At 37.5% G+C, this 23,908-nt stretch overlaps 1 protein-coding gene across 13 annotated transcripts in view; it reads left to right on the top strand.

Moving 5' to 3' along the window:
- The window catches only part of ablim1a (actin binding LIM protein 1a), a 56,476-nt gene that overhangs the window by 19,088 nt on the left and 13,480 nt on the right, over positions 1 to 23,908 (top strand). For 7 of the 13 annotated variants that reach the window (XM_056248264.1, XM_056248262.1, XM_056248257.1 and 4 more), the window contains 14 exons: positions 802 to 936; positions 5,962 to 6,145; positions 6,268 to 6,380; positions 8,563 to 8,689; positions 8,778 to 8,871; positions 12,552 to 12,639; positions 18,682 to 18,740; positions 19,002 to 19,046; positions 20,320 to 20,397; positions 21,270 to 21,425; positions 22,126 to 22,170; positions 22,654 to 22,680; positions 22,826 to 22,952; positions 23,590 to 23,673. In XM_056248264.1, the coding sequence (XP_056104239.1) occupies positions 802 to 936; positions 5,962 to 6,145; positions 6,268 to 6,380; positions 8,563 to 8,689; positions 8,778 to 8,871; positions 12,552 to 12,639; positions 18,682 to 18,740; positions 19,002 to 19,046; positions 20,320 to 20,397; positions 21,270 to 21,425; positions 22,126 to 22,170; positions 22,654 to 22,680; positions 22,826 to 22,952; positions 23,590 to 23,673 (1,362 nt within the window). The remainder of the gene's footprint in view (positions 1 to 801; positions 937 to 5,961; positions 6,146 to 6,267; positions 6,381 to 8,562; positions 8,690 to 8,777; positions 8,872 to 12,551; positions 12,640 to 18,681; positions 18,741 to 19,001; positions 19,047 to 20,319; positions 20,398 to 21,269; positions 21,426 to 22,125; positions 22,171 to 22,653; positions 22,681 to 22,825; positions 22,953 to 23,589; positions 23,674 to 23,908) is intronic. The other 6 variants (XM_056248260.1, XM_056248261.1, XM_056248267.1 and 3 more) reach the window with 3 other exon arrangements.

The raw sequence follows: 23,908 nt of genomic DNA, 5'->3' as shown, positions 1-23,908 counted from the left end.
GTGCATACAGTCGGACTTTCACATTTCGGCACTGATTGCAATTTGATTTCTTGCTGAATATCCTGTTTTATGTGCCATTTCATGATGACTTTAAGGTGCAGTGAGCGTTGTTTTTTGATGTACTCTACCGTTCAAAAGTTTGGGGTCAGTAAGATTTAATCATGTTTTTGAAAGAAGTCTACTTTTGCTCACCAAGGCTGCATTTGTTTGATCAAAAATACAGTAAAAACAGTAATATTGTGAAATATTATTACAATATAAAATAACTGTTTTCTATTTGAATATATATATATTTTTCAATTTAGCATCATTACTCCAGTCTTCAGTCACATTATCCTTTAGAAATCATTCTAATAATGATGATTTGCTGCCCAAAAAACATTTCTGATTATTATAAATGTTGAAAACAGTTGTGCTGCTTCATATTTTTGTGGAAACTGTGATACTTTTTTTTTCCAGGATGTTTTGATGAATAGAAATGTCAGTATTATTTTAAAATAGAATCTTTTTGTTACATTATAAATGTCTTTACTGTCACCTTTGATCAATTTAATGCATCCTTGCTGAATGGAATATTTACTAATCCCATAATTGTGAAAGGTAGTGTACTTAAGCTTGATTTTGTAATGAAAAGCAATGTGTCACCTTAATAGACTGTGTTACTGAACAGAATAGTAAAATTAAATGCATTTTGCACGCAGTAGCTCTATATGCATCTCATATTCCACCTGTACTTGCACTGTCACCCTGTAGGTACTGTTACAGACCATGACAAAAGCTCTTTTTTTTTCTTCTATGCAGTGGCCCATACACAGGAATCTCACCACCAGACGGAGAAGCCTCTGATACGCTGTGCTAAATGTGGAGAGGTGTGCAAGGGAGAGGTGTTACGTGTGCAGGCCAAACACTTCCACATCAAGTGCTTCACGTGCAAAGGTGAGTGAGTGAATCAGTGTCACTTATCCATCTGTTACATACAAGACATTCAGTGCCATGAAGACCAGTTCTGAATGAGGAATAGATGTCTACTGTACATTCGAATTACGATATGTATGCAATATTCAGAGATATAATCTATTAGTCTGTGGAAAAGGAGAGGTGTGTACTGTGCTGTAGTGTATACTGTAGTTTAGCTTTTGAACTGAGAGCAAATGAAATTTGCAATAAAAAAAAAGCGGTAAATCTAAAAACACATCATCAAAAGAAAAGCATAAAAAAATGTTTTCTGCAATATGACTAAGGCCCTGCTTACACCTGGTATTAACTCTTTCCCCACCAGCATTTTTATTTTTTCAAGTTGCCAGCATTTGATCATTTTTACAAAATTTTCACGGCCCCCAGAATATTTTGTTGTATGAATATCTGAACCTGCAATATGACAGGGCATCTGCATTAAGCTATAATAAAGTTTTTTTGTTGTTGTTGTTGTTTAAAAGCAGTCTTTTTTATCAACAATTGAATGTGGGCAAGTTTCATAAAAAAAAGCAACATTTTGAGCAAATTGCTGAGAAAAACGTGTTTTTGTCAAAGCCTACGTCCAGATCAGATTTAGAACGACGATCAAAACACAGATGGAGTAGATCGAGTGAGTCCATCAACACCCCCAAAGCTTCACAGTCCTAAACCTCGTCCTGGGTCGACATTTCATTCGGTAACATTAGGCAGTTTTGATTTTATGCTGTTTATTGTTGATGATCGCATTATTTTACATAACTTGCTTTTACTTTTACGTAATCGCTTGTTTCTGCTTCTTCTTCACGTCTTTTGATCAGGAGATACTCTTTGGATGTCATAGCGCCCCCTACAGTATAACAGTGAAAACACGGAAAGCCTGAAATTTCCAAAAATGACAGGGAAGCGTTGTCTCATAAATAACGCAAATTTCCGTCAACGCCGGGGAAAGAGTGGAGATGCATTTTGGTCGACAAGTATAGTCTCCCTCGTCTCCTTGTGATCCAATCAACCAAAACGCATTAATACCTGGCGTAAATGGGGCATAATAAATTCATACATACATATGATACATACAGTATATACGCTATATGGGGGAAATCTGCTTAACTGTCATGAAAATAATGTCACTATGCAGAAAATCTCAATGGTACAAAATTTGTTTATGAGATTGACGTGTTTGACAGGTTTCGAGCTTTTGGTTGCATATTCATAATCAAATCCTCTCTGTCTGAGATGCTGCCGTTCTGGTTTGCTGAATGTTTCCTATAAATCACCTCTTGTGTGAGTCGTCTATGACTCACCTCTCCAGTCAGAATTCAGGATCACCGAGTAATTGTTAAGGGTGTTATAGATGAGTTCCAGCTTGACCTATTTAGCATGTGTTTTTCAGAATCTAAGTCTTAAGAACAAACTCTAACCTCTTGTGTGTGTAGTCTAAATAGCATTAACTCTATAGGGACAGGTGAGGTCAGCAACCACAGTTGGTCACTGTTGAAATGGCAGTAGTTAACATGAAATTTACAGCGATTTCAGTAGTGTCATGGGGTATGCCATGCTCTAATTCATAAATGTTAACCTTAAAAAATAATTATATTAAAAAAATATATAATAAATACTTTTTTATGAACTTGGTTTGCTATATTTTGTTATAGACTATGGGTATTGTGTAATATAAGCCTTTTTTCAGAGATTTGTTGCATTCAAAGTTTCTTTTGAGACCATTAGGTGATGCCCAGCGCCCCAGACTGCCTTTTTAAATTCTCTCACTGCTGAACTTACACCGACATATCCAGATTTACCATGCCACTTCAGGGCCATTGTTTAAAAAGCCCACCAAATCTATCAGCTTTTAGCAAAACACTCAAGATAATGTGGACTATTTTGTCAGTTGCACTTGATGCAGGGCTGGATATAATAGAGTCCTACAGTACGAAGTAAATCCTGTCATGACTGAGCTCAGCTGTGATCCAATTAACCCAGAGACTTTCTCTCTGTCCTGCTGTACCACTTCAGTTAGAGAAATCAGCATTATGATGATGTCAGATCTGCTGTGTGAATCTAAGTGACAGTGACATGTATGTAGCACATGACAATTTTGGGGATTCATTCATGGAAGTAGCCTTGTCCCACACTTCCAGTCAAAGATTTGGACATACTTAGTCTTTATAATTACTATTTTTCACAGTTCAGAAAAATAGTCATTAAATCTATGAAATAACACAAATGGAAGTTTGGGAATTATGTAGTGACCAAAACGTGATATAAATGTTGGGTATCACTAGTTAAGGGCCCAATTCTCACTATTAACTAGTTATTAACATGCATATTACTAGGATATTGGCGGTTTATTAGTACTTATAAAGCACATATTAATGCCTTATTCTACATCCCTTAATCCTACCCAATGCCTAAATTTAACAACTACCTTACTAACTATTAATAAGCAGTAATTATGAGTTTATTGAGGCAAAGGTCATAGTTAATAGTGAGAATTGGACCCTAATCTAAAGTGTGATCAAATGTTGTATGCTGGACAGGTGTTGGCAGCTGTTTTTTACTGTTCTAACTCATAGATTCATTTTAATGAATAAATAAATTCTACAAAACTAGACCAACAGCTCTGACTTCAACTTGTACTACTTGCCCAGTGCAGATTCATTTTGGCATTGATAGTGTTTCCATAGAAAAGTATAATTCCGAGCCCAAGGACATGAACAGCAGAACGTCACAGGTTGTCATCTCGTATCACAGTAATTGCGACATGGTGCAAACGCAGCATTAATCATACCAACATAATGGAACAATGAAATGAAAGATTATTTTTAATTTATTAAATGCTTTATTTCTGTTACCATGAAGCAGTTGGCAATGTTGGTTGGGGAATACTTTTAAAAAATATTACAATTATCAACATTAACATTATTAAATACTAATTGTTTCACTTAAAAAGTAGCATTACTTGTATGTTACTTTTGCATAATTTTTTGTGTGTGTATTGTTTTCAGTTGAGCACAGATTCCCTCATCATCAACTGAAACATCTCAAATATGTTTTTAATATTTAATATCTGAGTTCATGTCATTCTCTCTGACCTCACTGACTTCTTAATACATCACAGACAGAGACTCTATGAGAAATAGTCTTTTAGACTAGTGGTTTTACAGATTAGGATTTTGAAATATGAAAGGTGATAATGAATATGAGAGATTAAACTCTTTTCGGACGACTTTGGATCGAACCTCACAGATATTTGAATTGAATTTGCACATGACCTGTAGTGATCTGGGCAGATAATCAGTTTAAGAGCTAATCATCTACTTTGTGTTAACCAACCTGCAGGGATTATGTCATTCTTACTGTAAATCTGTGTAATAATAATCAGTTTATCTAATGTAATCAGTCCAGAGCAGCGTACAGACAAGATCATTCTATTCTTCATTTATAGGCAACATTAAGAAAGTGGTTTTTGAAAAATAAAATGTACATTTTAGGACATTTTTAACTTGTGAAATGAAAATAAATAAAATCACAGAAAGTTAAGTTCATGCATTAAAAGTTTTGGAGTTTTCCAATTGCATATCTATTTTTGGGTTTTATATTTAGCTATTTTCTAGATAATCGTTCTTATAGGCCTACTTCTTAAAGGCATGTAAACATGTAATTTTAATGCTAAAAAATGAGAGCTGAGCTCATCACATTGAATGAGAGTTAATGAATTCTTTTGTGTCTGGGTCGTCCAGAGATGAAAGTCAGATTGTAGGAAATGTGTCAAAGGACGTTGTTGCCAAGTCCATTATTTATTCATTTATTCATCAGATCAAATGATTCAGTGCTGATTTCAACATTTCAAAGGAGACGCGGTCATATTGTTTATTCCCCATAGATTCATATCGGTTGTGTTGTTGAGCTGCAGGTTAATTTAAGGATATTGGGATGAATTTTTTATTTTATTTTAATAAATGTGTACTTTTTTGCACCGTTGCACCTAACTTTTTTTACAGTAAAAAGTATTTTTTATGAATATTTTCAGTATTAATAGAATACACGCAATTTGCATTTTTATAATGAAAATTTCTCTCGCTTTATCCATGAGACTAGGGTGGCGTTGTCCTCATACGGCCCCTGCAGAAGTTTCTCAGTGCATAAACTCATTTTATCGGAGCGGATCGTGAAGAAGGATAACAGCACTGTGGAGCCTTACTGTGCACATTGTACACATCTATTATACTTCCACTCATTTATTCTCTCAGTAAATCGCACATCCTGCATTAGTCACGGCCTCGGTTCACCCCGCGGGAACCCAGGATGAGGTGCGGAAAGCCATGAAAGATGGTTTGGACAATAAGACTCCAAAACAGAAAGTGTCTGAAGGAGCTCTTAAGAGCTTAAAATGAAACACAATGAGCTCTAAATGTGTTTCAGAGAGCCTGTTGGTTTAGATTAGACATTTCAAGGTTTCTGACTATTGTGTTTTCTCAAGATCATGGTTTGGCCATTGTCCTCCACTAAGGTTTATTTTTACACTTTTATTTGTTACAAGTTATCATGTAACAAGAGAAATGTATCACAATGAATACATTATAACCCATGAAAAATATCAAGGTTCATCCTAAAAATTACACTCACCAACTATTGTTCCAAAAAAAAAATAAAAAAATGTGTATATATATATATCCTGTGATGACATGAATTTTCAGCATCATTACTCCAGTCTTCAGTGCCACATGATCCTTCGGAAATCATTCTAATTGCTGATTTGCTGATCAAGAAAAAAATATTTTTAGTGTTGAAAACAGTTATATTTTCTTATGCTACATTTTTTTCAATATTCTTTAATAAATAGAAAGTTCGATAGAACAGCATTTATTTGAAATAGAATATACACACACACACACACACACACACACTGCCATTCCATCTCGGCCCTGTGCATGCATGTATATTACACACCATAATAATTTGATTATTAAAACCATAATTAAAACGGTTGTGTGTGTGTTTCTGTAGTATGTGGCTGCGATCTGGCTCAGGGAGGATTCTTCATGAAGAATGGAGAGTATATGTGCACTCTGGACTACCAGCGCATCCACGGCACCCGCTGTAACATCTGTGGAGAGTTTGTGGAGGGGGAGGTGGTGACCGCGCTCGGAAAGACCTACCACCCAGCATGCTTTGTGTGCACAATCTGCAAGTAAGAGCCGAAGAAAAACCCACTCACACACTAGACATTATACAGTCACTGACATTGTGGTTTATGGTAAGCACAACACTGGCAGGAGTTTTAACAGGGATCGTATATTTCATGACCTACAGGAGACCATTTCCTGCTGGAGACAGAGTGACATTCAATGGGAAGGACTGTCTGTGTCAGTACTGTGCAGAGCCCATGTCTCCAGTGCACACCAAAGACGTCGCCGGACCCAGCAGTGAGTGCAGGACCTGAAGCTACAGCAACCACATGAGTTAATGTCACAAAACCAGCCAAGAACATAACAGGCACATTTGAAGTCAAATTATTTAGGCAGCGGCTATTTACACTGTGCAAATAGCAATAGATGTTATTTATGGTGTATTCACACCAGGAAAGTCCGATAGTTCACTTGTTTTGGTCCGGACCAAATAAATTTTTTTTTTTTTTTTTTTTTTACGGTTCGCTTTCACACTGCTCTTTTTGCAAGTGAACCAAAATTTGTAAACAAAACCACACGTGTGCTAAGGTCGTCCATTCATTGGACAAGGATTCTCAAGTAGGGAAATCAGGAAGTGCAAAAAAGGTTCAGCATGGAGATATTTCGTACTGCAATATTTGTTATTTTACTAATTTTGTGTTATTCTGTACAAACGCAATATGAAGAAACTGCGCAGAAGACGGATAAGGTATAAAGTTTTCATTCATAGAGAGGGGCTATGTTCACACATTCAAATAATGAGATTCTTATTGTATATACTGCTATCAAGTGCTGTCAATGTTAACGCTTGCGATTAAGTTTGTCCAGTTTAACGCAGCATCATCCTTGTATATCGTTACATTATATGAACTGCAAAAGCTTTTTTTGCATCTATGCGCGATTAGACTAAAGAGAACGCTCTGTATGTGAAGTCCTGATGCACACACTCATTCATTCCACTCCAATGACGCACACACGCTGCGCAACAGAATCGCGTGGCCAGACAGCGCGCCGGAATGGAATTCTCTTTCGCACTTGAACAACAATAACACAAACCATTATGCCAAAATCTCCGACTACGGAAGCCTGTTAACTCAAAGGCGCAGTGCTTTCTTGCAATTGGGTCGGTTCATGTTCACACCGTAAACGAACCGTACCAGAGTTCGTTTGGAACCGTACCGAGACCACCTCTTCAGCTGGGTCTCGGTTCGGTTGTTTGGTCCGCACCCGAGTTCGATTGCTGTATTCTGCCCAAAAGGTCCGCACCAAGGGGGGAAACGAACTAGAGTTCGATTCAATCGAACCAAACAAGGCAGGTGAAAGTAAGGGTGCTTTCACACCTGGATCGATTTGTTTTGTTCCGGAACAGATCCGAAACAAAATACTTTGTTCCGAATCAATTTAATACGTCACTCTGTTCACACCACACTGTTGTAAAGCGGTCCAAATCGCGCACCCTTCCAGGGCGTTAGACACTTTATTTTTATTTATTTTATTACGCGCCTTTTATTACGCGCCATTACACTATTGCTGCTGTTGACAATCAAACGTCTTCCATTATTTTGTCTGGTTCAATCAGACGTCACTAGGCGGAGTTAGTGGAAATAGCCTAGTGACGGGGGGAATTATATATTATTGGTATTATTTGTCATGTTAACTTGAATTTTTGCTTTTTTTTTTATTAATTTATTCCAACATTCTGCTACAATTAAGCAAAAATTCATAAAATCTGTAAAAATCACCATAGAGAATAATGGGGAAAATCTAAATTCTTATTATGGAACTTGCGTAAACTTTATAAAGCAGCTTATTTAATCACAACTTCCTTAATGGTCCAACATTTAAACTTAAGAAAGAAATAAAAATACCATCAGTGTAAATTAACTATAGTAAGAGTACAAACTGCCACACAGAGACATTGCATCCACACACCAGTAGCCTAGAACTTTAATGGGAACGAAAGTGATTGTAAAACCCCTTAGAGATGCACTGGCATGAATTTACACGTGAAACAGTAAATTATTCAGACCCTCCATCTATCCTTGTTCCCTGATTCTGAGTGTTTGGGGGCTTTTTGGCCAGGATCCACCTACTATGATAAATAATTAACTATTATTTTCTCTTAAGTCTATAAGCTTGGCTATTAAAGCCAAATATCTTCTTTTATTTATAAAGTAAAAAGTATAATGTAAAGAAGAAATCAATAGCAGACATATAAATGTGTTTAAAAAATGCTGATTCACAACATGTTGATCAAGACAGTGGGATAAGTTAAAGTATAAAAATATTTTGGCACAAAAATAATTGCCCACGCTAGTAAAAAATTTGGTATATATATTTGGATCAAGTTTGATCCAAAGATCAAGGCTTTGAGAAGCATACAACCACATCCAGTGTTTTTTTTGGGGGCAAATCAGTTTTTCTTGTGTTTGTGTTTCAGGTTGTGCAGGCTGTGGCAGAGATATTAAGAATGGTCAGGCTCTGTTGGCTCTCGAGAATCAGTGGCATTTGGGCTGTTTTAAATGTAAGGCCTGTGCTAAAGTATTGACTGGAGAATACATCAGCAAGTAAGACACATTCATACACAAAATCCATCCAATCCATCCAAAATGTTGGGTGACTGCATGCATCGGTTGGTTCTTTATATGTGCACAGAGATGGCGCCCCCTACTGTGAGCAAGATTATCAGGTTCAGTTTGGAGTTCAATGTGAGGCGTGTCAGCAGTTCATCACAGGGAAAGTCCTGGAGGTACGACAACACACACACACACACACACACACACACACGTTGGGTTTCCATGTTTATGTTCCATGTTCCACACCTACCCCTAAACCTACCCATCGCAGAAAACTTTCTGCATTTTTATATTTTCAAAAAACATCATTACTTATGATTCATAAGTTGTTTTCCTCTTGGAGACCAAAAAATGTCCCCACAAGATCAAATATTTCTGGCATTACTATCCTTACTATCCTTATACACTCACCTAAAGGATTATTAGGAACACCTGTTCAATTTCTCATTAATGCAATTATCTATTCAACCAATCACATGGCAGTTGCTTCAATGCATTTAGGGGTGTGGTCCTGGTCAAGACAATCTCCTGAACTCCAAACTGAATGTCAGAATGGGAAAGAAAGGTGATTTAAGCAATTTTGAGCGTGGCATGGTTGTTGGTGCCAGACGGGCCGGTCTGAGTATTTCACAATCTGCTCAGTTACTGGGATTTTCACACACAACCATTTCTAGGGTTTACAAAGAATGGTGTGAAAATGGAAAAACATCCAGTATGCGGCAGTCCTGTGGGCGAAAATGCCTTGTTGATGCTAGAGGTCAGAGGAGAATGGGCCGACTGATTCAAGCTGATAGAAGAGCAACTTTGACTGAAATAACCACTCGTTACAACTGAGGTATGCAGCAAAGCATTTGTGAAGCCACAACACGCACAACCTTGAGGCGGATGGGCTACAACAGCAGAAGACCCCACCGGGTACCACTCATCTCCACTACAAATAGGAAAAAGAGGCTACAATTTGCAAGAGCTCACCAAAATTGGACAGTTGAAGACTGGAAAAATGTTGCCTGGTCTAATGAGTCTCAATTTCTGTTGAGACATTCAGATGGTAGAGTCAGAATTTGGCGTAAACAGAATGAGAACATGGATCCATCATGCCTTGTTACCACTGTGCAGGCTGGTGGTGGTGTTGTAATGGTGTGGGGGATGTTTTCTTGGCACACTTTAGGCCCCTTAGTGCCAATTGGGCATCGTTTAAATGCCACGGCCTACCTGAGCATTGTTTCTGACCATGTCCATCCCTTTATGGCCACCATGTACCCATCCTCTGATGGCTACTTTCAGCAGGATAATGCACCATGTCACAAAGCTCGAATCATTTCAAATTGGTTTCTTGAACATGACAATGAGTTCACTGTACTAAAATGGCCCCCGCAGTCACCAGATCTCAGCCCAATAGAGCATCTTTGGGATTTGGTGGAACGGGAGCTTCGTGCCCTGGATGTGCATCCCACAAATCTCCATCAACTGCAAGATGCTATCCTATCAATATGGGCCAACATTTCTAAAGAATGCTTTCAGCACCTTGTTGAATCAATGCCACGTAGAATTAAGGCAGTTCTGAAGGCGAAAGGGGGTCAAACACAGTATTAGTATGGTGTTCCTAATAATCCTTTAGGTGAGTGTAGTATCCATGTCCTCACAACATGGGGTTACCTGAACGATACACACACACACACACACACACACACACACACACACAATCAGTTTTGAAGTTCTGGACTGGTAACAAACTGACTCTTTGAAATAATTTGAACAATGTTGTTATTGTTAACAAAAAATGTTGAATGAAAATGCTGAAATAAAACTTAGAAATGTTACCTTGAAGTACTAAAGTTAAAGTACTAAAATTACTAAAACTATCTGGTGTAAAAATAATTAAAGCTATATATAATTATGTAAAATCAATAAAAACTAATAAAAATGACAAAAGCACATAGCAAAATTGCTAAAACTTAAACTAAAATTCAAATGAAAACTGAAAATATAAAAGCTGATTCAAAATATTAAATATATACTATAATAGTATATAAATAACACTTGAACACTGGCTTTGAGGTGATTTATAACAAAATTCACATATATTCACATATTAAAACTATTCTATTCCAAGAAAATACATACACCAAAAATATTAATGCCACATCTTCTTTGTAGAGACGTATACAATTTTTCTTCAATAAAATGTCCTGTTGGTTATAATCACCTACGACCGATTTAATACTTCAACAGTAAAATCTTAAGTAAATAACGCCCCTCAGAATATGTCCAACTTCCTGTTTGAACAGGAAAGATGTCAACACAGGAAAGAATATTGCGTTCATCAAACAGGCAAACCAACACAGTACTAGAATCGTTTTGTTTGTTGTATTCAGTTGTTTCATACAGTCATCAGCCAATAATTCCCTGCATGAAACCTTATCAGTGCTGCAAGTATTTAATGTAGTCTGGGTCATATTTTCTTTTAAATATTTTTCAGAGCAGACCTGTGACCCATTTTGGTGTCCTAACCCACCATTTGAGAATCCCTCTTTTAGCTCATATGCAACATGAACAGTATATTTATCACTTGACAGCACACATTTGTATGTCCCACAACAAAAGATGGTTACACTTTATTTTGATGTTCGCCTTTAGAATAGCTGTTATAGTTGACTAGAAGTAACGTTGCACCTTGCATGACAAATAACTCTCAATAGAGAATTGTTTGATTATTATTAGTTTATAGGGGTTGGATTAGTGTTAATAGAATAAGTTGACACGTACTTGCAAAGTTACTTATAGTCAGTGGAGTGTCTGTTGGGGAGCATCAGAATAAAGAGTTAGCAGATATTCAGCAGACAGTCTACTGATACTCTACTAATACTCTAATGAGATTGTGTGTTCACACTTGGAAGGTTTGCTGGTGCAATTGCTTTGTTAGTACGGTTCATTTGAATAAGTGTGAACGCTGAACCTTGGTGCGTGCCAAACAAACGGACCGAGGCGCTGGATTTCCTAGCGCTGTTTTGACTCCTTTACACATTTTAGAAGCTCTTTATGAGTTCTCAGCTGGTCAAAATACCATCATATGTAGGCTACGCATTTAGCCTTGAATGCTTTTAGGTTCTGTGTTAAAATGCCAATCTGAACGCTAAGCGGACCAGGACTAAATGTTTTTTATTGGGGGTTTTTTGGGTCCGAACCAAGCGAACCGAACTACAAGTGTGAACACACCCTTATATTCAACAGAATATCTAAAGATGTCCATCAAATGAAAGTGTTACCCAAAGACACTGATTGTGACACAGACCTGCAGCACAAAAGCATGTTACACACATCCGATCTCTCACAGATAACCGTCTGCGTCTACAGTTTCACAACAGGCTCAGAGCAGACAATTGCAACAGGACGTTTCATCCGGCTAATTGAATCTGATTGGCTGTTAGAGAGACACTTGCCTTTTCTTTTCACACGTTAAAGCTTTTCCTGTATGTTATAATGGGATGTGTTTGTGCATCGCCGCTCTGGAGTATAACACACTCTATATGAACGACTTTGAGTAGTTTGAGATCACAAAATACTACACAGGGCCTGTAAGTCTCTCTTAAGACTGATTTTTGTGTATGAATATAGTTCAAAGGTTTTAAAGATGATGTCTGCGCTGTAAAGAGAGAACACAGAACCTTTCTGTATTATATTTGATAAGCTCATTGGTTCTGGTCATTTGAATAAAATATGTGTCGTCTCACATGATACACATGCAAAGCATCAGTTTCTCTGTAACAGTCTGTTTGAGTTATCTGACTTCATGGTTGTTAGTACAGTTCAACTTTAAGCGAATCGATATAGTGATGTGTGTGTCTCTCCACAGGCAGGGGACAAGCACTACCACCCCAGCTGTGCTCGCTGTAGCAGGTGTAACCAGATGTTTACAGAAGGAGAGGAGATGTACCTGCAAGGTGAGTCTGAGCCTACAGACGGCACATATAATATGTATTTTTTCTGCAGGAGGAACCTTTGTCAATTTAGTAAAAGTGTGTGTTAAAACCCTGTTTCTTTTTTATGATTTGACTTGTCTGGTTCAACTACACTGTTTTTGTATTTTTTCCCCCCAGTACAAATATCTAAATATTTTTGAGAAGCAACATTACTTAGATATTAAAGGTGAACTAAGTAACTTTTTTACCTTAACCGAACAGCTTTGGAGTCATTGTAATGTTTATATTACTGATTTCGTGTTGAATGGTGGTCGTCTCGCACCCCCCTGGTGCCTGTGAGCCGCAAAACCACCCTTGCAACTTTGGGCCGGCGGGCCGCCGGCCTCTGTGTTAGGAAGTATCGTGTGATATCAGGTCTCGCGAGGTAACGAATTGCTTTACGGCAAAAAACAGATCTGATAACATTCTGATAAAATGAGCATCAAACAGAAATAACCCGGCGCCGTATACATGTGGTGTTCGAGGCGCACATACAATACAGACTGCCGACAGTTAAACAGGGCGCGCGCGCAGCTCTTAAAGGGGCCATACCTTATTTCCACTCATTACAGCGTCCATCCTACTGAACAGGTACCGGTGTACAGGGGGAGGGGATCCGGCCATGAGTGCGTGCCATCTCTGCGTGAGTGCTATTCTCCACAGCAACTCTAGGGGTCGCTGTTTGACAAAAACGGAATTCCTACTTAGTGCTGCTTTAAGTATGTTAGATGCTTCAAAATTAAGCGAGTTCATACCTAAAACAAAAAATATCTGCCAGTGGGGTAAGAGAAAATACAGCTTAATTATTTTTCTCAATCCACTGCCAGATATTTTTTCTTGTTTTCAGCAAAACACTTAATTTTAATTAATTTCTCAGAAAATAAGATTTAAGGGGTTAGATCACCCAAAAATGAAAATTCTGTCATTAATTACTCGCCCTCATGTCGTTCCAAACCCGTAAGACTTTTGTTCATCTTTGTAACACAAATGAAGATATTTTTGATGAAATCTGAGTTTTCTGTCCGTCCATTGACAGCTACTACGCAACTGCCACTTTGACACTTCAAAATGTTCATAAAGAGATCGTAAAACGAATCCATATTGAGCGGTTTAGTCCAAATTTTCTGAAGAGACAAGATCGCTTTATATGATGAACATATTTAATTTAGACTTTTATTCACATTATTCATCGGTTCACACATCATGTTCGCTTGACGTGCGAAAACCAATGAGGTTCATTCTCGTGTTACGCAGCACGTTTGAGCTTCAGCAAGAACCAATGAGGTTCATTCTCGTGTTACGCAGCACGTTTGAGCTTCAGCAAGAACCAATGAGGTTCATTCTCGTGTTACGCAGCACGTTTGAGCTTCTGCTAGAACCAATGAGGTTCATTCTTGTGTTACGCAGCACGTTTGAGCTTCTGCTAGAACCAATGAGGTTCATTCTCGTGTTACGCAGCACGTTTGAGCTTCAGCTAGAACCAATGAGGTTCATTCTCGTGTTACGCAGCACGTTTGTGCTTCAGCAAGAACCAATGAGGTTCATTCTCGTGTTACGCAGCACGTTTGAGCTTCTGCTAGAACCAATGAGGTTCATTCTCGTGTTACGCAGCACGTTTGAGCTTCTGCTAGAACCAATGAGGTTCATTCTCGTGTTACGCAGCACGTTTGTGCTTCAGCAAGAACCAATGAGGTTCATTCTCGTGTTACGCAGCACGTTTGAGCTTCTGCTAGAACCAATGAGGTTCATTCTCGTGTTACGCAGCACGTTTGAGCTTCTGCTAGAACCAATGAGGTTCATTCTTGTGTTACGCAGCACGTTTGTGCTTCAGCAAGAACCAATGAGGTTCATTCTCGTGTTACGCAGCACGTTTGAGCTTCTGCTAGAACCAATGAGGTTCATTCTCGTGTTACGCAGCACGTTTGAGCTTCTGCTAGAACCAATGAGGTTCATTCTCGTGTTACGCAGCACGTTTGAGCTTCTGCTAGAACCAATGAGGTTCATTCTCGTGTTACGCAGCACGTTTGTGCTTCAGCAAGAACCAATGAGGTTCATTCTCGTGTTACGCAGCACGTTTGAGCTTCTGCTAGAACCAATGAGGTTCATTCTTGTGTTACGCAGCACGTTTGAGCTTCAGCTAGAACCAATGAGGTTCATTCTCGTGTTACGCAGCACGTTTGAGCTTCAGCAAGAACCAATGAGGTTCATTCTTGTGTTACGCAGCACGTTTGAGCTTCAGCAAGAACCAATGAGGTTTGTTCTCACGCGTCAACCAGGTTCGGTTTCGCTTCCGTTTATGTCCGCTGATTAATGTTTATATGTCAATAAAAGCTTTAATTAAATCTGTTTAGCATATAAAGCGATCAAGTGTCTTCAGAATTTTTTGACTAAGCTGCTCAATTCATATGGATAAGTTTTACAATCTCTTTATGAACTTTTTGAAGCATCAATGTGATAGGTTACTTAATTGCTGGACTATGTTTAACCAAATGTATTTATTTTAATTATACTTAAAATAATATAATGCCAGATAAATTAAAATAGTATGTTGTTTTGGTGTACAATGGTGTTTTGTTTTCATTGTAGCTGAGCACATTGATTTTGAAGGGTAAATCGGACTTGGATGCCTCTTGGGACTAAATAGTTATTTTTGGTTTGATGTTATCTGTATTTTTTATTTATATTGTATTGTCTTATGTATAGTATCTGGAGAATGGTGGCAGATAATGATACACTACAAAATGCAATGCCATTTAAAAGTTTGGGGTTGATTTTTGATCTCCAAGGCTTCATTTAATTGGTCAAAAATACAATAAAAACAGTAATATTGTTAAATATTATTACAATTCAAAATGACAGTTTTCTGTTTGAATATATTTTAAAATATAATTTATTCATGCGATGAATTTTCAGCATCCTTACTTCTGTCTTCCGTGTCACATGATCCTTCAGAAATCATTCTAAAATGCAAATTTGCTGCTCAAGAAACATTTATTATTATTATTAATATCAATGTTGAAAACAGTTGTGCAGCTTAATATTTTTGTTTCTTTTATTCTTTGATGAATAGAAAGTTAAAAAGATATGCATTTATTTGAAATTGAAGTATTTTGTGACATTTTAAGTGTCTTTGTCACATTTGATACATTTAATAAAAGTATTTACTTATTTAAAAAAAAATATATACACTTCCGTTCAAAAGTTTGGGGTCAGTGAGAATTTTATTTTTATTTTTTGGAGGAAAGAAATCAATACTTTTATTTATCAAGGACAGTAAAGACATTTATAATGTTACAAAAGATTCTATTTCAAACAAATGCTGTTCTTTTGAACTTCCTATTCATCAAAGAATCCTAAAAAAAATAAACAAAACTGTACAACTGACAGACCAACAACTGTTTCAACATTGATAATAATAATAAATGTTTCTTGAGCATCAAATCCTCATATTATACTGATTTGTGAAGGATCATTTGACACTGAAGACACTGACACTGGTGATGCTGAAAATTCAGCTTTGATCACAGGAATAAATTACACTTTACTATAGTATATTCACACAGAAAACAGCTGATTTACACTGGAATAATATTTAATACTATAACTCATTTTTGTTGTATTTTTAATCAAATAAGCGCAGCCATGGTTAGCAGAAGAGAATTCTTTTAAAAGTATTTAAAATCGTACCGACCCCAAACTTTTGAACGGTAGTGTATATGTATATATATATATATATATATATATATATATATATATATATATATTAGTGCTGGGCAAGTTAACGCGTTATTATCGCGTTAACGCATTTATTAATTAATGCCGACAATTTTTTTATCGCGCGTTAACGCAGTTTTTTTTATTATTATTATTTTGAAAGTCCGTTGCTCACTGGCTCTGAATACACATAGGCCTACAGCCAAACCATGATCACAGGAGGGGTGGGATGTTGGTCAGCCAGCAAATAACCCACCCAAACAAGCAGTGGAGGGGCTTTGGCAGGTTCTCTCAGGTGAACAGAAAGGGAGACAGCGCTCCGCGAGTGAATGACAGGCGCTCCATGGTAACCATGCAACGGCTTCTGTGCGCTACGCAGCTGTAGCCTTTTTAACTTAAATTAAAATTATACATAACTTTACCTGATAGGCCTGCGTTTAGTTCAGCGGGGATGCTCTGCCATGTGAATTCCCTCCTGTTGATGTCCTGATAACTATTTAGATTCTGGAAACTCACAAACAGCGAGCCAAGGATCAGTCTCTCTTCCAATGATTTGTGCTGCGCGTCGTGTACAAAATTCAACTTCGGCAACGCGCGGGCGCGTGCGTGAGGCGAGCATGACCGCAACAGTTTCACAGGAACGCACCCGCTTGTTGCTGCACCTGTGCTCGACCACTTCACCTCACTCTAGGCTGATTTATAATTCTGCGTCGGACCTAAAGGCCAATTTATACTTCTGCGTCGGGTGCGCGCAGTACGTACGGCGTAGCATACGCACAGACGCGTACCATACGCCGTACCCTTCGCCGTAACCTGACGCGCACCTCCTCAAAAATGTAACTACACGTCGCGACGACGCGGACCGCAAGATCTGTGATTGGTCGGCTTGGTAGCATCGCGTTTCCTCCTATGCATTTCCGGCGTGTTCTTCTGCACCGCCCGCCATTTTTAAATTCTAAGTACAGCGAAACTGTTAAAAAAACTAAAAATTTACCTTTTCCACCCCGATAAGCTCCAACTCCAACATGATCTGCTCTCTTTCAGTCGGCATTGCTTGTAGTAACCTAAACTCAAAACAGCCGCGAGGAATCTTCTTCTTCTTGCCGCGAGGAATCTAAACACAGTGGAACATTAAAACCCTCCGCCGCCAACTAGCGTTTCGGCGCTGTACTGCAGAGCAACGCAGACCTAAACGCAGAAGTATAAATGCTCATGACGGCGTTGCCTACGTGCGTAGCCTACGCCGTACACTACGGCGTACACTCGACGCAGAAGTATAAATTGGCCTTAAGCCGGAGCCTCTACGCTATAGACTACGCGTTGGTTTTCATTTATATATCTGCGTCCAGCGTCGTTGTCCGCGTTGACGCGCAATTACACATGCAGAGGGAGAGTGTGAAACCCGGGGAGCGGTTCTAGCAATCACAGCGCTTGCAGTACGCGAAGAATTGACGTTACATTTTTTGAGAGATGCACGTCAGGGTACGCGCGCTACACAGCTACGGCGTGAGTTCGACGCAGAAGTATAAATTGGGCTTTACCTCTGTTTAATGTAATCTTACGTGGGAAACCATGGCATGCCATGACCAAACCTAAGCTTCTATCAGAGAAGTAACGTTGGTCGACTTATATCTGTAGTAGTGATCATGACCCTTTAACTAGACTGTTTCTGCTGCTCCCTGATACAAGATACCTGTTCAGAAAAAAAAAGAAAACTGGACTCTTTTTAACAAGCTAGATAAAAGGTAATGCCCTGGCAGTGGCAAATAGTTTTGTTTAAATATTTGATTTGATTACGTTAATGTTTAAGTTGAGATTTACAAGAAATATTGTATTGATACTGTGTAAAGGCAATACTGCTGGTATAAAAGCACCTTATTTGTTTAAAGTTTTTGCAAACCACATGTTATTGCACTTTTGTAGCAGTACATTAAATCAAAAGTGCGCAATACACTACTTTAGAATTCATTATTCAATATTGCGCGTAACAACGCGATTAATCGCGATTAAGCGCAAGAAAATCATGCGATTAATCGCGATTAAATTTTTTAATCGTTGCCCAGCACTAATATATATATATGTCCACCATGCTCTATAAATTGAGATTATCATCGTTCATAAAAAAATTGAGTAGTTGGCCAATAGTAAAGGTCACCTCACCTCAAAATCATGACCATATTCATTTCATTTTAATTCTTCTTTATAAGCGTTGTCAAAAATGTATCCAAATCACATGACTCCACTCTAAATGTGGCCTCTTAGCCTGGTAGTCTTTGGATTATTTTGCCTTCTGTTTCATTGTTTATGCAGGATCAACAGTTTGGCATCCAGGCTGTAAGCATTCAACTAGAGGCGAGGAGAGACAGCGGGTACGGCCCTTTTTCCATCTCACTTTTGTATCCGGTATTTACATGTTCGTCCTGTATAGTTGTTGTCTGTGTGTTCTTCTCTGCTGACTCTTTTCTGAAAGTAAGCAGATCTCATTGCTAGCTTTGAGGTTGTACTTTCTCCTTCTGGCTGTTTTCTAGTAGACTTGTCGCTCAAACAATCGTTCCGGGAACACCGCTATAGGCTAGGTGATTCAGAATCTTGTATGATGTCCAACCAAACCCCTGTGTCTTCCTCCACAGCTATTGCCTGCATCTCTAGCTCTACTCAGCAAAACAGAAAGGCAGGTACTGTACTCTCTGTCAGCTGCGGCATGGCATCGCATGACCATGTGCTGCCCCCTGGAGGTGGAGGGTTGCAGTGCTCCTCACTGGCAGTACACTCCAGCGCTCAAGCCGCCCGCTCTGTTTTAGACATAAACCATCATTAACATCTGGTTTATTCCATCTCATAGACGCTGATGCCACAGAACAGATAGTAATCAACATCCCAGTTACTCTGTTTAGTCGATTAGTAAGTTAAAAGTTGGATATTGGTGTAACCTTAAGGAAACCCTGACTCACATTCCTTCGGTCTTGTTATTGTGCTCCAGTATTACCAAATAGGCCTTAGATCAAGTCAAGCAGCTGTAATCACGCATGCTGCATTTCAGTATGCTGAGAAATATCAGATGCCCTTACATTTTCCGCCATTGGAAACATGAAATCGCCATTGACATTCATTGTGTGGAAGGCAAATGAATGATTTCATTTGTTTTAGGTTTGTTTTAAAGGTTCTGTCATCATTTAGTTCTGGCCTTCATGATATATGGGTCAAAACACACTGGTCTCGACTTGTTGATTAAAAGTATTTAACTTTTAATAATATTGTTGTGCTTTTGTTAAATTTTGCTATTTAGGTTTATTAGATATTGATTTCAGTTTTAGTTTTAGTTGGTTTTAGTTTTGATTTATTTCCAGTTAATAGTTTTAGTGCTATATTAATCATTTGTTTTCAACTAGTATTTGTATTTTATTTTATTTCAGCTTTATTTCAATTAACATATATACTGTATTATATATTAAAGATTTAGTTTTAGTTTTAGTTAAGGGTTTTCTTAGAACATTTGAAAAATTTGGATAAATGCATTTATAATATATTTATATTGCACTAATTTTCAGATTTGTTGTGGATGCCTTGTTGGTTTTGTCTCACAATAAGTGAGTTATAGCATTGATCAGCTGACTGACTTTCTGCACCCTGATTGGCCTTATATATTTTACTGTACACTATAAAAATGTATATTATAGTGTATCTCTTTACAACCATGTGCAACAGTCACAAAATGTGTAATGTAAGTAAGTCAAGGAATACATTAGGCCAAGATTATGTGCAATAAAGCAAATATAGGTAAATCTTCTGCTAAAGGGAAAGTTTATTGAGTAATCATGGATCATACTACCGGTAATCATTATGAACTGATGGTTAGCTGTTTAGATGGAAATTAATACTTTTTTAAAAATAATTTTCTCTTTAAAGCTTATGTTGAATATAGATTTGTTTTTTTGGTTTGCTCCACAGCCGATGCGCTCGTCGACCGAGAGCATATGTTCCAGACCTGGTTCAAGCATACCTAGCTCACCGGGTCACACCATATATGTAAGTGCATTAGTTCATCATTGTGTGAGTTGATATATGTGCATATATCATATATACATACCATGGCTTATTTTTTATATAAAGCTATTTATGTTGACCCCACATTTTTTCTAAAAGTAATTATTTTACATCAAAAGCTCAAAAGTGACCGTAAAATCGTGTTACAAAAGAGTTCTATTTCAAATAAATGTTCTTTCAAAATTAAAAAAAAAATTCTTTTGAATTTTCTATTTATCAAAGAATCCTGAGGACAAAATGCACAACAATATGAAGCAGCACAACACTGATAATAATTAGAAATGTTTCTTGAGCAGCAAATCAGCATATTAGAATGATTTCTGAAGGATCATGTGACACTGAAGACTGGAGTAATGATGCTGACAATTCAGCTTTGCATCACAGGAATAAATTATATATAAAATATATATATTGTAAAAATGTTTCACTGTATTTTTGAACAAATAAATGCAGCCAGGGTGAGCATAAGAGACTTCTTTCAAAATCATTCAAAGAAATGACCGACCTCAAACTTTTGAACAGTAGAGTAAGTACTTTTATGCTGATTACTCAACAAATATCTATAATTATTGTGCATTTTATTGGACTTTACAATGTTATAAATTGGCTTATTTGAGTTGTCATGTTGTTTTCTGGATGTTAAAATAGATAGAAGTCCTGATAGATAGCTTTCTTTTCTGTCATTGTGAATTCTGACAGCAGTGTTGAAATATTATACATATTTTTTTATTATTTAAATTCTCATAATTTCGCCCTTTGATTGGCCTGTCTGTAGAACTTAATATTTTCACCGCTGTCATGTAGAAATTCATATATGTGTGTGACTCCCTGTGTGTCCTTGTGTTTCCCTCTAGGCAAAAGTAGACAATGAGATCCTTGATTACAGGGATTTAGCAGCCATTCCCAAAGTCAAAGCCATTTATGACATTGAGCGTCCAGATTTAATCCACTATGAGCCACTTTACACCACCACACTGGAGGAGTCAGAGGAGGGAGAGAGTGTGGGAGAGGTAAAAATAAGTCAAAAAGAAGCTCTGTTCCAAACCATAGAGACATTTCTGTCTAGACAGCATCATAGGTGACATGCTCCTGATGAGAAGACTGGTTCAAAAGGCAAACTGCAAAATTATAGGCAAATTACAGCAGCATTGCATATATACAGTATATATATATATATATATATATATATATACACACACACACACAGTGCTGGTCAGAATTATTTGCTCACTTGGTAAAATTATTGGTAATAATTCTGACCAGCACTTTGTGTGTGTGTATATACTGTATATATATATATATATATCCAATATACCTCTTTTAAATAATTCCCACCCAAGGCATACGCAGTATGAAAAGCATGAAGGCATGAAAACCTATTCTTGTAGAGCCCCAAAACAAAGTCACTACGTAAAAAAGGGCATAATAGTTCCCCTTTAAATTTCATTCAGCAGATGAAATTATCATAGGATATTATAGGATGTATACAAATAAATTTGAATTGAATTGAATGTTGCCTTAGAAGGTACATATGTAGGTAGTAAATAGTGATGCAGCTCACTAGGGTTTGAAACAGAGCTCTCAGAGTTCAGTATTGAACACAGACTAATACATTTTTCTACTTGTGTAAAAGGGATATTTATTCACTCACAGTAGTCCTTTATTTGACATTCACCTGGAGTTTATTATCCCAACACACTCTGTTGACAGCTGCAGAGCTCCAGGAGAGAGTGTTCACCCATGCCAGACGACAGAGTAAGTTATTCACATGACCTGTTCCACTCATTCTCATGTTATTGGTGCTGTCTTAAATGGCACACTGTATTTGGACTAGCAGTCCTATTTCTGATTTAATGATTCAGATGGGTTATCGAGAGTCACTAAGCCACACAAATTCTCTGCTGTGCATCCATATGTTTTACTTAACTTTTTTATAATTTACTTTTTGTAAGTCCTATTATGGATGGATGGGATGGATGGGATGGATGGATGGATGGATAGAATAATAAACAGGCAGATGGATGGATGGATGGATGGATGGATAGATATTTTCTTAAAGCTAAATATAACTTCTCTTTTCTTTCTTTTGACTTCGGGAAAAAATTTTACCCAGTCATGTTCCTGACAGTTTTTTTTTTTTTTTTTGCCCCCATAGCTTTAATAGTCTCCCAGTTACAATGTGAATTTCTTCACAAATGTTTCATTGTCTGCATATATTTTTTTGCCCTGTTGTTTCAGACCAGGTCACCCACACCAATTGCTGAAGTAAGTCAGATTTTGAGTTTTATTTTGCATGCAGGCAAAAATAAAATTATTACATCATAATAAATTGTGGAGAATATTTATATTTTCAATTGTAAGAATGGCATTTTGTTTAACAGTGTATGTTTCATGCATGTTTTTTTTTCAGGGTTATTATGACATGAGAGAACGTATCCTCCACAGGTCGACAAGTCAGGGCTCCATCGGCTCTCCCATTTACAGCCGCCACAGTTACACACCCATGTCCCGCTCACCACAGCACTTCCACAGACCCGGTGAGCTATGAACCCTGCCTGGAGTGTCCATCAGTCTGCTGTCTTCATAAGACTCAATTTAATATTTCATCAAATCAAAATTTATTTTATGGATTATTTACAGCTTTCTAATATGCCCCCCTCAGAGAAAACCTTTCCAAATCCCCTCTAAACACTAGGACTTATGAAAATCGTGATGCACTACTATTCAAACATTTGGGGAATTTAAAAAGGTTGAAAAAATGTAAAAAAAATTAAATTAACACTTTTTACCCCGCAAGGACAAAGCAATCTTAATTATTTCAAACTATGTAAATGTTGTTATTTATCACTAGACATTGTTACATTTGTGCTATAATATATAAGTACATATCATATAAATAAATAATCAAATCATCTTTCTTATATATATTTATTAAAAAAGAGTGTGTAAACATGCCTTAATTTAGTTTTTAACTTAATTAATTATTTTTAAATACTGCGTTTTACTTTGTTCATTAAACATTTTGAGTCAAACTGAGGCTATATACATATACATACATACACATTAAATATTGATTATTGTCAAATGGCTGAAGAATGTTGTTTTTAGCTATTTCGCCCAGCCCTAATTTAAGCTATTCTCCCTATTGACCTCTGACCCTGTTTCTGATTGGAGGCACTGAGCCGTCCAGTGGTCGGAGTTCCCCAGGGTCCAGCACCCCTCCTCTCCCTCTGACCCCTAAACATTTTCACCTGCCAGGTACTGTTGGGATTCTTCCAGCGGCCCTCTGTGTGTCAATCCCAGCATGCCCCTGTGTTTAAGCACACTTTCACAATTCATTACATTTTCTATATCTGGTTATCTCTCTGTCTTAAAGTGCCAGTTCAACTAGAAACGAAAATTCTGCACAAGCTAACAGCACTCACATTTTTGTTCAGATATGATATCTTATATCATATGTTAATTTGGTTATGGAAAATCCAAAGTTTACGTG

The sequence above is a fragment of the Rhinichthys klamathensis genome, unplaced genomic scaffold, assembly GCF_029890125.1.
Source record: "Rhinichthys klamathensis goyatoka isolate OS25496 unplaced genomic scaffold, OSU_Roscu_1.1 h1tg000053l_1, whole genome shotgun sequence".
In the NCBI taxonomy this organism is placed as follows: Eukaryota; Metazoa; Chordata; class Actinopteri; order Cypriniformes; family Leuciscidae; genus Rhinichthys; species Rhinichthys klamathensis.
The sequence above is the reverse complement of the archived record's forward strand: the minus strand, read 5'-3'. Positions and strand labels throughout refer to the sequence as shown.